General features: G+C 43.0%; 1 protein-coding gene across 7 annotated transcripts in view; it reads left to right on the forward strand.

The window, feature by feature from the left end:
• Window positions 1–2,765: 2,765 nt before the first annotated feature.
• LOC149179173 (dual specificity protein phosphatase 1-like) overlaps window positions 2,766–14,740 on the forward strand; it is a 232,150-nt gene continuing 220,175 nt past the window's right edge. For 2 of the 7 annotated variants that reach the window (XM_089420552.1, XM_089420546.1), the window contains exons 1-2: window positions 2,855–3,009; window positions 3,245–3,401. In XM_089420552.1, coding sequence (XP_089276678.1) covers window positions 3,294–3,401 — 108 coding nt within the window. In that variant the 5' untranslated portion in view covers window positions 2,855–3,009; window positions 3,245–3,293. Of the gene's footprint in view, window positions 3,010–3,114; window positions 3,402–14,740 lie in introns of all 7 variants that reach the window. The other 5 variants (XM_089420547.1, XM_089420551.1, XM_089420549.1 and 2 more) reach the window with 5 other exon arrangements.

A 14,740-nucleotide genomic window follows, 5' to 3' on the forward strand; every position in this document is an offset into this window, starting at 1 on the left:
TTGGCACAATATGAATCAGTAGGAAATACTACTTTCGACAGGATTCACTCAGAATAGGCTCCAATTTTTTTTCGTAGTAGTGTGAAAAGAAGGAAGGTCTTTCCTAGCAACAAAGAGCTTTGTGCTAGGAAACGATCTAGGCGAGCAGAGATGTGTTCTGCCCCAACTCTATTGTTTGTCCAGGGGTAAAGACCTTTCTTCGATTTGAAGTCAAGAAGGTCCCAATGAAGTATTAGCTCCTCTACTAATGGAAGCATTTAGTCCCTACCGCTATTGCCAACTCTCTTTTCTTTTGGATCAATGACGAGGTTGAGATCTCCAGCCACTATTATATTCTGAGGGGAATAAATGTCTAAGAAATCAGACAAGGTCTGCCAACATTCTTTCTTCTCTATAAGGTGGACTGGAACATAAAGGTTGAAGAGAGAGATGGAGAGCTTACTAGAGAGGTGCCAAAGTTCGGTGAATATCCAGTGTTGGGTCTCAAAGGAGCTTTCTAGTTGATACTTGTCCTCTGACCACAATGTTGCTAGGCCACTAGAGGAACCTCTTGCACTAATGGCCTTTCCTGCATTTTTTCCCCATTTTAATTTGCTAATCTCAAGAAGGGTTTCCCCTTCAATCTTAGTCTCTTGGAGCATGAGGATCTCGGGAGTTTCCATTTTCAGAAGATCTTTGACTGCTTCAGCTTTCAAAGGGTTCCCTAAGCCTTTGCAATTCTAAGAGACTAGGTTCATTATTTAACGGGATTGGAGTGAGTTGATCTCCCCTTAGAGGGCCTTGTTATGGTGTTTCTCCCGATAGACATTTCAATGGTGGATTGGCTGCCTTGCATTTTTTGCCTCTCCGCCTCTTCTTCCCTGGCTTCCTTATGAGATTTCCTTCCAACTCTTTTAGAGGGTCTCTCAAATGTCTCGTCTTCCGATGACCTAGAGGTTTCTGAGGGTTTTTTCCTTGTCATTTCTACATATATAGGTGAGGAGGAGGTTCCTGCTGGGGAGTCAAGTTGGGTTACTTCTATGTTCTTCTTTTCTGCTTCGAGTGAAAGAACTTGGTGTTCAATCTCCTCTATCTCTGTTTCTAGAATTTCGATTGAAGTACTGAGGGTTTCGAATGGGTTTATTGTGTCTGTTGTCTTTGGCTGTTCTTCTCTTCCTTCCGTTTGAACCATTCCTGTTAAGGGAGTTTTAGACTCCATAGGTACCTCTTTACCTTTATTCCTGTTACTCACCTTGCCCTGGACTACTTTTTGCACCTGGACCCATTTTTCTCCTTTCGAGTTCTCTAAATCTTCCTCCTCCTTTTTTTTTGCAGTATCTTGTGAAATGCTCATATTCATGGCAATTTCTGCATTTGAATGGTAGCCGCTCATAGTCTAACTCTTGGATATAAGACCAATATGTTATTGTTAACTTTATGGCTTCAGGTAACCCTATTTCCAAGTCGACTTCGACGCATATGCTTGCACATGAATACTGATCCCTTCTCTCTTCCCTGTCTATGTATTTTCCCAGGGTGTTAACAATCGTTTCTAGTGACTTCGGGTTCCATCAGTGTAGTGGAAGATGAGGGAGGCGCACCCACACTAGAATTGTTGACGGCACATCTTGTGTCGGATCGAAATTTGGTGACCATGAGTTTAGATACAGACCCTGAGGTCCCATGAAATATGGTCGATTCCTAAAGATGAGATTGTTGTCTTCTACTGAATAAAAAACAAAGACAAAAAAGCCCTTACCAACCAGGAAGCTTCCGATGCCTTCCTTTACTAGTGGTTGCGAATTCTTTTGTACCCACGCCTCGACAACCTTGGGGGAAGGCCATAGCCCTGTAAATTGACCGATGAGCCCTCTTTCAGCTAAGTTCAAAGCAGATCTGCAAGAATCTTCAACGAGCAGGGCGACTGTAGGGACACTGTCAAGTTTGTTTACAAACTTGCGCTGAGTTTCCCTTGCTGGGTGTTTACTACTATCGCCTATCAGCTTCCTGAACACAAGGATCTCTGGTGGAAGAGGCGAAGGAGGAGGGGCCTCAGGGCCCCCTCTTGGGGCCATGGCAATGGAGGGAGTACTCGGATCGCACCAGGGGCCGCTATGCGCGTGAAGCAGAGGTTTTCCAGGTCCTTAAAACTTTTACCATTAATATTATTATTTTAAAATCTAAAACATAATTGGATTAATAATCGCTTATAATTTTACCATATATATTTTTAATTATCAAATATTAATATTATTTTACAAATAAAAAATAATTGGATTAATAATAAAAAGAGGGTTTATATGTTTTAGAATTTTTAGTTGGAATTTAACCAGATTTTTGTTATTTAAAATAGTTTTTTGACTATATATTTTGAAAAGTTCACAACTCAAACTCATAATTCCAAAAAAACTCTGCCGAATTCTAAATATATTAAAAAACTTCGAAATATAAATATAACGAATAAAATATGCATTAAAAAAAGGCTGTAAATATTTAGACACTGAGAGTGAGAGTGAGGCAGGTTTCAACAATATATTAAAAAATTTAAAAAGGCTGTAAAGATTTATAGAGTGAGAGTGAGGCAGGTTTCAACAATATATTAAAAAATTCCTTATGACATACGTTGGATTCTCAACCTGTTTTAGAAAGGTTCTGAGCAACATATTCAAGGGTTCTGATGTAGCCTTCGTAAAAATGGGGCCGGTATAGAAAAAGACATAAGTCAATCTCAGTGTCGTATGTGACAGTGTTATATGTGACATGCGTGATTGCTACACAAGTGATCCGAACATAAGAACCAATGAGACACAAACCTTTCATTATAAATTAGCTTAATTTAATAAAATTTATATGGCTCATTAAATCGATCAATAAAAACAGACAAACCAGCCCCATAGTGAGGGGCACCGAAAAAGATACTGTTTTGGCTTAAGAGGCAGACAGACCCAAATGCTTGTCAGCACGCACAAAGTAATTTGGCGGTGGGTAGCGCCATTTTCATCATCCAAATATTCTGATAGCCGCAAATTTGTGAGTAACAGATTCGCTATTTTTATTATGTTTTTGTTTGTATCACTGGATTCGCTCTTGTATTGTTAATTTCTACCTGTAATGGATTGACCATGTCAATTAAAGGCAAAGTCTAATCAGTTCCCTTCGGTATTAAGTTCCTGCAATTGGTGAACTTCTGATTATTCAGAATAAATGTTAGTTTCTGCGAATCCCCTCCTTGGTGCATTTTCTAGTTATTGGTGATTCTGAGCAGGCATTTAAGTAGGTTGAGAGCGGTCTGAAGAGACAACAGGTCTCTGTCCATGGCATCAATGGATGAGCTTTACAGAGAAAGAATGACAAAGTTTTTGCGCGCATTTTGGTTAGCCAGATATGTCAAAAATGACAACACGCCATGTGAAATTGAACCGGTAAGATGTAGCTCATATTCTTTTAAAACGTGGATTTTCTACTTTAATGTATTCTGTTGATTTCATTGCTGTCGACTCTGTTTAGTTCAAGTCATCTCTTTGTAGATACTGCGGTTAGGTCAGAATTTTTTAATTTTATTGTATGAATAGTAACTTGGGTAGCTATAATTACTAAAGTTGCATTAGTGTGGTGTAGACCCACTTTAAAATGAGGTGGATATTTGAACCCTACATGGCTCTCTGGCATTAACAATACTTTAACCAATATACTATGGCGAAATTCTCTCACAAGTCAGCAAAGGATACCTGAAAGTTACAACATTCGATCGAATTGCTTTTGCTGTGCTGAAATCGTGCATTTCAGACTATGTCTCACACAAAGATCATGATTTCTCCTAATAGGTGGATTCATCTCTCTCCATTTTAGTTTCAGATATTTCTGTGCTAAGCATGGGTGGACCCTATTCAACCACTTGCACAACATATCTTAATTTTGTTTTTTTGTTTTTTATCTCTTTCCCGAACAAAGCCTCACAGGATCCGTCCTTCTCTGGAATATTTGAATGGAGGGTGGCTCAACGACCAACCACAATAGCGGCTGATAACCCTGAGGGTCTCTATCAGATTTGAACCTGTGTGACCTATGGGCACCTTGTTGACAACATGACTTTGGTGGATGGTCTAATTATTAACCAATTGAACTATTTTTTGAGGCTAACAACATATCTCAATCTGCAAACCATAAAATAAAAAATTCTCTTATATATCTGTCCGCATGGAGATATCAGCAAGCCTAATCATTTTTGAGAGTAATCGTCTACAGGAACTGTACCCTAATTACATATCATGCTATTAGAGCATTCGCATTCAGTTACACATAATAGGATTGCTGGACAGAGAATGACATATAAAAGGGCAGTATCTGTTGTTGGCCTAAGGGGACTAAGTTAAGAGTCATGCCAAAGTTGATTTTTTTTTTTTTGAGTCAAAGCCAAAGCTAGAAGTGGAAATTGAGGTTGCAATCCAAGTTGAGAGTCAAGTCAAGTTGAAATATTGATGTAAGGAATTGAAGTCAAGTGAGTAAAGGTCATGCCAAAGTAAATTCAAAGTCAAGTCCAGCAGTACATTAAAAGATTCAGGTTATGTAATAATGTCTTGGTAAAAACATGGTTAAAGTTAAATGTAAAGTTTTAAGTCATGTCAAATCATTGCATTGGTGCATCGATTAAGCTTGCCAATCTAATATCACAGGTGTCTTGTTGGATGGAGATGTCAGTCCAACAAGAAACATATCTTTTGTATGCATGCTATTTCGGGTGAATAAAGAAGATTGCAGATGTAGATTAAAGAAGATGACAAGGAAAAGAAGGTTGATAAAGGGATAAGATAATTTTATTAATGTTCGATTGAGGACCAGTACCACAAAAATAGTTCAAACTTCAAAGGAACTATTGAGTACATTACAGAGGAAAGTATGAACAAAGATGGAAGTTTAAGAAGATAAACTTTTGGGCATGAACAAATAAAGCAAAAAAAGAGACAAGAAAGTAGAAAAAGCAAAAGGAATGAAGAATAGAAGTGCAGAAAAAGAAAAAAGGAAAGAAGAAAGAAAGAAAATGAAATGCATGAAAGCTAAGAATAAATAGTATCGTGTGTTCAAAAAATGATATGCAAAAGCTGTGGATCCATGAAAAATGGCATCCCTAAGAAGTTTAATGGTCCTCCTTGCACAATGTTTTGGATGATGGAAATAAATGATCTTGGTCTGTTGTTTGTCTAAGGGCTAGATTAGCCTAATATAGAAATTTGAAATTGTATGTACATGAATTAAATGTTGATGTAAGCCTCGACGAGGCTAGTATACCCCCATAATTTGTATGTTGTATGGTTTGTGGTTAACTGAAACCATTGATGTTGTATGGTTCGCGGTTTGTTGAAACCACTTGATGTAATGTATGGTTGATGGTCAGTTGGAACCACTGGATGGTTTGTGGTAAGTCGAAACCACTGGATGGTTTGTGGTAAGTCGAAACCACTTGAGAATGTGATGATTGAAGGTGATTGTACAATAGAAACACACTTATTTAATATAATTTTTCCTTCGAGGGCTTCTTGAGTATAAATTCCTCGTGTCCCTTGCTTCATATATGTTTCTATATATTTGTTGCTGGCTATTGAGGCCAACAAATGTAAGCTAAGCAAAACACTAAATTTACCCTGAAACATAATTTAAAATTTGAATTTATAAAATATGATTTACCAAAGTGAGAAGACTAGTGCCTAATATTTTTTTGGGGCATATGGGGTTAATTAAGGACTCCCCTGAAGAGATGTAAGCATATATATGGTAATATCTAAGGTTTTCGACTACAAACCCTAGAAAATCACCTAGTACCTTAATAGCAACTTCAAGATGACTCAAGGGAAGGTACTCCACTAGTAACCTTCCAAGAGCTTTGAAAAGAGGGTTTTGTTCAAGAAGAAATAAAGAGAATTCATCACAACCACTAGAGAAGTACAATTATACTAGCATTCATTCATAAACAAAATTTGTAATGTAAACTAAGAACACTTACTCAAAAAATGTAATGTTCCAAAATAGGAAAAACAGTGATATGCACGCAAATAACAGTTTTCACCACAAAAATTTCAAACAATTAGAAAACGCCAATAACTATAAAAAATATGGAAGCAACTGAGCTATTTTATTATAAACTGATGCAATAGTACAAAATATGGAAGGAATGCACCTGGGCTTGCCTCGAAGGCAAGCAGAGCAAAGTCCAGGTGAAGCAATGACAACCCGAAGCTACAACCAACTGACCAACTGTTGCACTGTACAGTCCCCTATTAATTCTGCACCGTCTGCTGCAAAGATATGGCTGAAAACCACACCTCCGGTTCTCAAAAAATTCTACAAATTTATATCTAGGCTCCTTAGGCAAAACCCGCAAAAACCTAGAAATTGTTTGGCCTGATTTTGACCTCCCAAAATTGACCCACAAAAGGCACTGCGCAATCCTCAGTGATTCTGCACTATCTGCTGCAAAGATATGGCTGAAAACCCCACCTCCATTGCTTAGAAAATTCTGCAAAATTATTTATGAGGTCCTTGTCAAAAACCCAGAAAACCCAGAAATGGTTTGGCCTGGTTTTGACCTTCCAAAATCGACCCCCAAAAGCCCTATGCTTTCCAATAGCTGTTGAAGCACACTGTCTATCAAACCACCAACAAAATCCTTCCCAGACACTCCTGAAATGTAGCAATTAACTCCACCAATACTTCCCTTATTTCTCCCAACAAGTAAACTGTAATAGCCCCAACGGCCGAAACTCTATCTCCCACGTATTCCCAGTTTCCCTCTTCTGCTCTAGCCACAGAGTCTACAAAATCACTCTTGAATATTGCTGCCACGTCCAGCCCATAGCCAACAAATCTATTGAACCTTCTTCTACTAATTTCTCCCGGCAATAGCCCTCCGAAAGAACGCTGCAATGGCCACACTAGATCCACTACCGCGTCCTCCAGAAATACACACTGTTGGGGTGAACTGAATAAAAATGTTGGAAATCTCTCTACAAATCTCCTCCGAATGATAATGGATGAACCTCTCTAGGGTGGCACTTGAAGCCCCTCGAAGAAAGGGTGAGTTCTCCGCTTGGAAAACTCTTGCTAAACAAGAAGTGACCCAGCTAAATAACTTGAACAACATAATCAAATTCGATAAGCGAAGAATGCCAAATGAAGTGTGCCGCCTTCCTTTAATAACTTTCGTGGAGCCTTTCGTCCTGCCTTTTCTTCCCTCTCATGCATTTCAAATCATTGGCTTAGAGAGTGTGTATTTCTTATGTGGGTGATCCCCACATATTATTAACAAAACAAAATAAAATAAAATTAACTTGTCTCTAACTCCTAAGTCTTCGATAAAAAATCAAATGGGCCCCATGTTCACCAAAATTGGCCCCCAAAATGTAGAAATAAATTCCGTTCCAAAATAATTTAGGAAGGGACAGTATAGTCCTCCTCGCCAAAAATTGTTTATCCCCAAGCAATGCTTGAACAAGTGCCTTCTCTGATTGTTGATCACCACTGTAACCACCAATAATACCAGGGTCCCTGATCCGGATTTATGTAGGAGCGCAACAAATTACATAGATAACCATAAATACATGTATGCAGCAGAAATAATACTTCATTTCATTAATCTAAAATACTAAAATATGCTTACAAACAGAAATGGAAATAAATTAGCTCGTGCGATGGTAGCTTATCTCTGAGGATAGATGTGGCAGCTACATGCCTCTGAATTGTCTTACAATGAGGCTCGAAGGCCTATTTATTGTTGAGAAACAATGAAAAACCCTAAACATCCAAAACCCTAACCCTAGGAGATGAAGTGCCAAACTATGGGCCCCGTTTTGGGTAAATTGGTACATCAACTTCCCAGGGTTGTAACTTTGACATACGATTTCCGTTTGACGCGCACAATATCTCTTTAGAAAGATCTATTTGAGGACTACAACTTTGGGATGTCCATGTTGCTCTTAGTTTTCCCAAAAAAACGTCGTTTAGGGCTTCAAAATGGCTCCGGATGTTCAGGATCCGAAAAATTGCTAAAAATAGTAAATTGTGCTACAATTAAGGAAACTGAAAATCTAAAAGAGACAGTTGTGGGGGTCCATGTGGGATAGGTGGGTGGCCACCAACATCCACCTGGATCATTCCTCCCCCTTTAGGAAGCAATGGTTCCCATTACGTTGAGTTCCTCCATGGGATGAAGAAACTTTTGCTGAACTTGGTCCCTGGTGAGCTGTTCTGCAACCTATGATGTGTCCAGTGATGGTGGGAAGCATGGTCGAGGTCGGTCCACATTGAACATTTGGTGCAAGCGAGGGAATGGGGGAATGCTGTGCTCCAAGGCATTGTTTCCCACAACCTTGGTAATGGTGTAAGGACCATATCAGAGTTGTCTGAGCTTCTGATGGGCTCTTGTAAGGCGTTCTTTCTGTAGATGCAACCAGACTTTGTCGCCCACTTGGAACTTGTGTGATACATGATGCTAATCATGTTGCTGCTTGTACTTGGCATTTTCCAGAATGGAGCGGCGATATATCGACTCGTTGGGTAGAGGTGTTCTAGGAGTCATATCAAATGAATGCTTGACCAGACAATGCAACGGTACTCCTGTGGGTGAGGAGAAGATGTTCTTGTCTTCTTTCATGACGGTATCCACCTGCTTCTGCTACGTGGAGGAACCCTTCCTGGGGGCCATGGATGTCTTCCCCTTACTTTGAGAGCGAACCAGACAAAAAATAAATTTCCTAGTCCGGGAGATGATCTTACTGCTTTTCTTAGCAGAGATCAAAGAAGTGGCGGTAGGTGGGGCTACCTCCGGTATCCTATATAATGTATTGCACAGAAATAATAACAACGCGAGGCCTTGACTCATACACAACATGTTGCTTCCACAAGTATGGTTGGCCTAATAATACATCACAAACATCAAGAGGTGCAACATCACACAATACCTCATCTGTGAAGGGCTTGATGTTGTAGGGAAGGCGGCACTGCTGGTGAACTCGGAGATCTCGTCCTTGGTGAAGCAGTCCGATGCTGTATGGTTGCGGGTGTGGTATGGTTGGGAGTCCCAGCCGCTTCACGACCTCTACTGAAATGAGGTTTTTTTGGCTGCCACTATCGACAATGAATTGCAGCGGCGAACCCTTCACCCACTTTTGTGAATGGAAAGGATGCTCCCCCTCCTTTGGATCTTCGGGCTCATTCTTTTGGACCTTGGCGGTGGCAACAGTGGTGCTGGGATTTGCATCAATTATTTGCTTCCCTTTGTCATTTCCTTGTCAGGTTCTAACTCAGGGTCGGAACATGCATCTGATCTTGAAGCCTTCAACTCGGCCACCAGCGACTGCTTGGTCCGACACTCACTTGTGTTATGAGTGGAGCTCTTATGGATCTCACACCACTTTCCTGTGTCCTTCTTTGACTTCGTGGTGTTGTTCTTTTCTTGCGGCTTCAACAGGTTGTCTTGGGTCACCCCACCTTGCTTTGTCCTTTGTCCTTCGGACTCGCAGATCCAAAGTCTCGCTTCTTTTGTTTAAACTTCTGCTCAATCTTGACAGCGTATCGGTACGCTGTGTCGAGCGAGGAGATGTTCAAGAACTCCATCTCGTCCTGGATGTATCTATGTAGGCAGCCGTGGTATTTTAGTACCAAATGCAGCTCAGAATCCTTGATACCCAACTTTGTGCGAAGGGTATGAAAAATATTTGTGAACTTCGGCACATCTTGGTCCCTTCCTTGCCGTAGCGTGGTCCACTTTATGTATTTGTCTTCATAGCTCTTGATAGGGTAGTACTGCTCCTTGATGGCATCCCGGAATGAATTCCAAGTGGGTGTGGCTGAAAATAGTGAGCCCGTACTTTCATCCTTCTGCTCGCAGTAGGTTTCCCACCAGTCCTTGACATGGGGGGCTGCTTTGAGAAGTGCAAAAGTGATCTTTTCCTGGCTGGAAAAATCATGAACAGAAAAATAACCTTCTAGCAGATTTAACCATTTATCTACGACATCTGCGTCTATCTGACCCTCGAATATGGGGATTTCAAAGTTAACTTGTACCTTAAAGGCTGGCATTTCCAGAGTAGCTGTTGGAAGCAGATGCGTCGCCCATGGGTAGCTGCTAAAGGATCTGGGTGAAGTTTTCCATCATCGCGTTCCTTTGTCGCTTGCGGGCTTCTTCGAGCAAGATTTTGATAGGATCTCCTGCCCCCTCGTCTTTCTTTTCATCTGCAATGGGAGGCCGTCGGGATTTGCGAGGCTGGTCTTGCAAAGGTTCGACCAGTTCAAGCCCTAGCGCCTTATATCCCGACCTCGTTGGGGACATGCAAAGAAAAACAGAGAAAGAGCAGACCCCTCTGATACCACTGATCCGGATTTATGCAGGAGCGCAACAAATTACAGAGATAAGCATAAATACAGAGATGCAACAGAAATAATACTTCATTTCATCAATGTAAAATACTGAAATATGCTTACAAACAGAAATGGAAATAAACTAGCTATGGCGATGGTAGCTTATATATGAGGAGAGATGTGGCAGTTGCATGCCTTTGAACTGTCTTACAATAAGGCTCGAAGGCCTGTTTATTGTTGAGAAACAATGGAAAACCCTAAACATCCAAAACCTTAAACCTAGGAGATGAAGCACCAAACTATGGGCCTTGTTTTGGGTAAATTGGTACATCAACTTCCTGAGGTCGTAACTTTGACATATGATCTCCGTTTGTCGTGCACAATACCTCGTTAGAAATATTTATCCGAAGACTACAACTTTGGGATGAACAACATCGGTCCATGAACCCATGTTGCTCCCAGTTTTCCCAAAAAATGTCGTTTAAGGCCTCAAAATGACTCCAGAAGTTCAGGACCCGAAAAATTGCTAAAAATTGTAAATTGTGCTACAATTAAGGAAACTGAAAAACTGAAAGAGACAGTTGTGGGGGTCCAAGTGGGATAGGTGGGTGGCCACCAACATCCACTTGGGTCAGTCCCAAATGTACCGTTGATTCATCCCTAATCTCAGCACTGTCCCGACGTGAAGGAATCCCTTGATACCAGGATCATAAGCCATCCTAATCAATGTGAAGCACACCTTGCTCCACTCGCTATCCAACCAGATACAGGTACCAGAAGCCCTCTACATACTAGAAATAAGTAGAACATCATGATAATGTAGGACTCTGCCCAACTCCCCATGAAATTTCCCTACTAAGTAGTCCATCTCATGCATTACAAGAGTAAACTCCTGAAGATGCAATCCAATCCTGGTGGGATTGAACCCTCGTCTACTCGAGCCTCCCCTGATCTCCCACTGTCGATCACCTTGCCACACAAGTGAAGTTCCCCACACCATCAACGAATCACTAAAACCAAATGGAAGATCTGGATGACCCTTCCCTCTAGAAACCAACTCACCTCTATAGGTAGCTGAACTGCTCAGCCCTGTTATGCCAGAATCCCTTGTTTGTCACAGAAGGAACCTATCTTGCTGACATCGTGACACTCTGGTCATGGCTGACTGCTTAGCATGCTCGTAATGGAACCTCCTCTCCCATAACTCTCAACCATAATCTATGCGATGATTGAGTCTAGGCCAATCTTGCCAAAGCGACTGAACAGTGCCAGCGCCTATCACTCCATGGCTAGCCCCAATCTTGAGCAACAATCTGCCTCGTCCTATGGTGAGGGCTTCGGTGACCCCCCATGTGTTCGCTTGTGAATGAACTAGTATGCCTGTTATCCCGACCATGCTCATTAAGGAATGGAGTATCCCACCAATCCACTAGATCCCTGGATCCCATAACCATACTTAGGTCCACAACCTTCAATCCTCTCTGCTTGCTGCTGTGATATGCTGCTAGTTGTTGGGACCCCTCTGAGACTCGTCTCTGCCTCCTGTAGATATCCAATAGGTAGGCACCAAGCATCAAGAACTAGTGTTGCGAATATCCAGTTGCTCTGTGCTTGCCAACTCACATAGCGAGATCTGCTATCCCAACTCCTAATGATGCGCCTGGGTATTGTGGAAAGTCGAGGCATCATCCTGCCAACAAGGACTACCGTCCTCTGCACCTCATGCTCACCTAATGCCTCGAGTTGTCTAGCTGAAAAAGCACCATGTAACTCCCTCTTAGTCACCTCCCCAAGTGTGAGCCTAAGGGTGGAACATATGCTACCTCAACAATTAATCATGCCATCCCCAAGCCTGTAACCGTCAACTCGTGCACCTACCAAGTGTCTCAACTGGAGAGTCTCCTCTCGGCCCATGACACACGGTGTCTCATCCAACTGCCTAGGGTGAGCCTCCCATGCCCTGTTGCTTGAATGGAGAGTGTCAAAGGGAAACAACCAAACCCTCTGCGACTGTAAGCAACATTGGAGGATGATGGGTGGGTATGTCCTAAAGAGTATGATCAAGAGTCTGCCGGAATGCTCAAGAGTAATCCTACGGACGACCCTCTCTCCGCCTCGGATTTGCTGATAACCCCCTCGAGGCCCTGCCTCCACTAAACATGGTGTCCCCAGATGCTCAACAATGTCCTCATTGATCCTAGGTGAGTTGCATCCTATGCTACACCTACTGCCCCTGTCCATAAGTCTCCTTGGAGGCAATGCTCCAAGAACCCGCTACGTCGCATCATGTGTCATTGCATACCACCAATTACCACCGCAGTCCTTGACATGCCACTGTATGTCGCAACCTGCCCCTGTACACCATTGGATACTCCCGGTTACGGCTATACCATCCTGTGTCCTGCCTGTGTGATTGCACTTGTCACTCCCCGTGTGTCCTCAATGCGATGCGAGTCACTCTTCCTACCCCACAATGTAAACTAGAATGCTGTGGTGTACCACCATGCATCTCCATGCGCCTCTGCATGCCACTGCTCCTCGCTGCATAACCCTGAACACCACTAGGTGTTATGGCCTAGAATTGGGTCTGTATGCATCAGGCCATATCCCTCTATATAACACTGGATGCTACGGCCCGACTCTGTGTAGTATTGTGTACCACTGCCTACTGTCATACCACCCTGTAACATTGTATCCCGCATGTGCTAAAGTGTCTACCACTCTACTAGTGACCCCACCATGACACGCGTCATGTCCCCTCGTCCATCCTGGTAGACCTGAGCACCCTAAGTGCACTCTTGCTAGAGGGGATATCTCTGCTGTGCCGATCCTCTGTGACCCCTGAGTCCTAAACCTCAATAGGAGAACATCGTCTCCATACAATATTCGGTCCGGTGGCCTAGCCATGCCACCTCCTCCAACCAACTCTTGCTAGAGAATGCTAATCATCCTATGCCCCCATGTGCAACCAACATGCCAAAACAACCAATGGAGTTTTCTCACAAACCACCTGGCCACTAGCGCCAATTGGAACTCCCCTAAGGAATGCATGTGCTCAGGCACTGGGTTGACTACCTCATTAATGCCATAGCCATCCCGCATGTATGATATCAGATAGGAAGCCCCGCCTGGATCCCAATGCCAACTTGGGCCTCTAGTACCCTCGATGTCTGAGAGCTCCCACTGAGCTTCACTCCGGACTACGACCATCTCCATGAGTCTAGCCCACTCCACCAGGTACCAACTCAGAATCTCTCGCCATCCAACCCCAAGAGAGGGATCAAATGCACAAACTCCAGCACATAGAACAAGCCCTCCATCCTGCGAGTGTTGCACCCTGCGTAGCTCATGTCGCCTCAACTCACCATCTTGGTCAACACATAAAATTTGTCGGGGGGTCTCTACATCTCTCTCTCCGTGGTGCAAAGGTAGTCTAGCAATGTTGCAAGCCCCATCTATATAAGCCCAAAGAGAGCTACTATCTAGAAGTACTGCAACTCTGTTGACGGTCTGTGCATCTATCTGCTCTAAGTCAGTGGTTGGCCCCAAAGAACACTGCTCGTCCTCCTCCACCATGGGCTCAACATGAGTCATAAACTGCCCCTCCATGACTAGCTCATGCCCCTCCATGTGCTTTCCATGTTGTTGTAGGTGACTGTCATCCCGCAGTAGATTTGGGTGCCTCTGTACCTATTGGCTCCTCATCAAGGGTGTTGATGTCTCTCGGCACCTCATCATCCTGTCGTGTATTGCTATCACCTGAAAACTCGGTCACAACCCCAGATACCTCATCAATGGATACCTCAACAACGGATGTCACCTCCTCAACGGTGGACATGTCTGTGTCTCCTGACACCTCGTTAATGGATGGCCCTATGGGTGTATGCTCTACTCTCTCCCCCAAGGTGTCAACTGGTGCTATCAAAGAGGCCTCCAACAATGGTGACTCTTGTGCCACACTGGGTATACCAATGTGCTCCTCACACTCTCGCGTGTCCTTTGCCTCATGCTCAATCTCCTCCTCAGGCCCCTCATATCTAAAGCCAGGTCTCCATCAGCAGAAGTGCCTCCTAGTCTCACCCTCTAACTGTTCCTGTCCTGTCTACTCCTTTTGAGGAGATCTGGTGTCCCAAGTTTGTCGATTTACCCCACATGGTGTAGATGGCTGCACCCCCACAGTCTGTGTAACTCTAGTGTCTTTGCTGTAAGGATGAGGATTGGTATGGTCTGTCACCCTCCTCAACTGGGCCAACCTCTCATTGTCCCAATGGATTCTACCCCAGAATTTCTGCACACTGAATTTCTCCTGAGCCATGGGTTTTTCTATGTTTTCACTTGTTACATTGCCTACATGCCCAAATCTTCCATGATCTTAATGGTTACCAACAATTGGGCCAAGATCATTCTTTGA

This window comes from Pinus tabuliformis, chromosome 4_1 (assembly GCF_031772625.1).
Source record: "Pinus tabuliformis cultivar Carrire ecotype Pingquan chromosome 4_1, CPIR1, whole genome shotgun sequence".
Classification (NCBI taxonomy): domain Eukaryota; kingdom Viridiplantae; phylum Streptophyta; class Pinopsida; order Pinales; family Pinaceae; genus Pinus; species Pinus tabuliformis.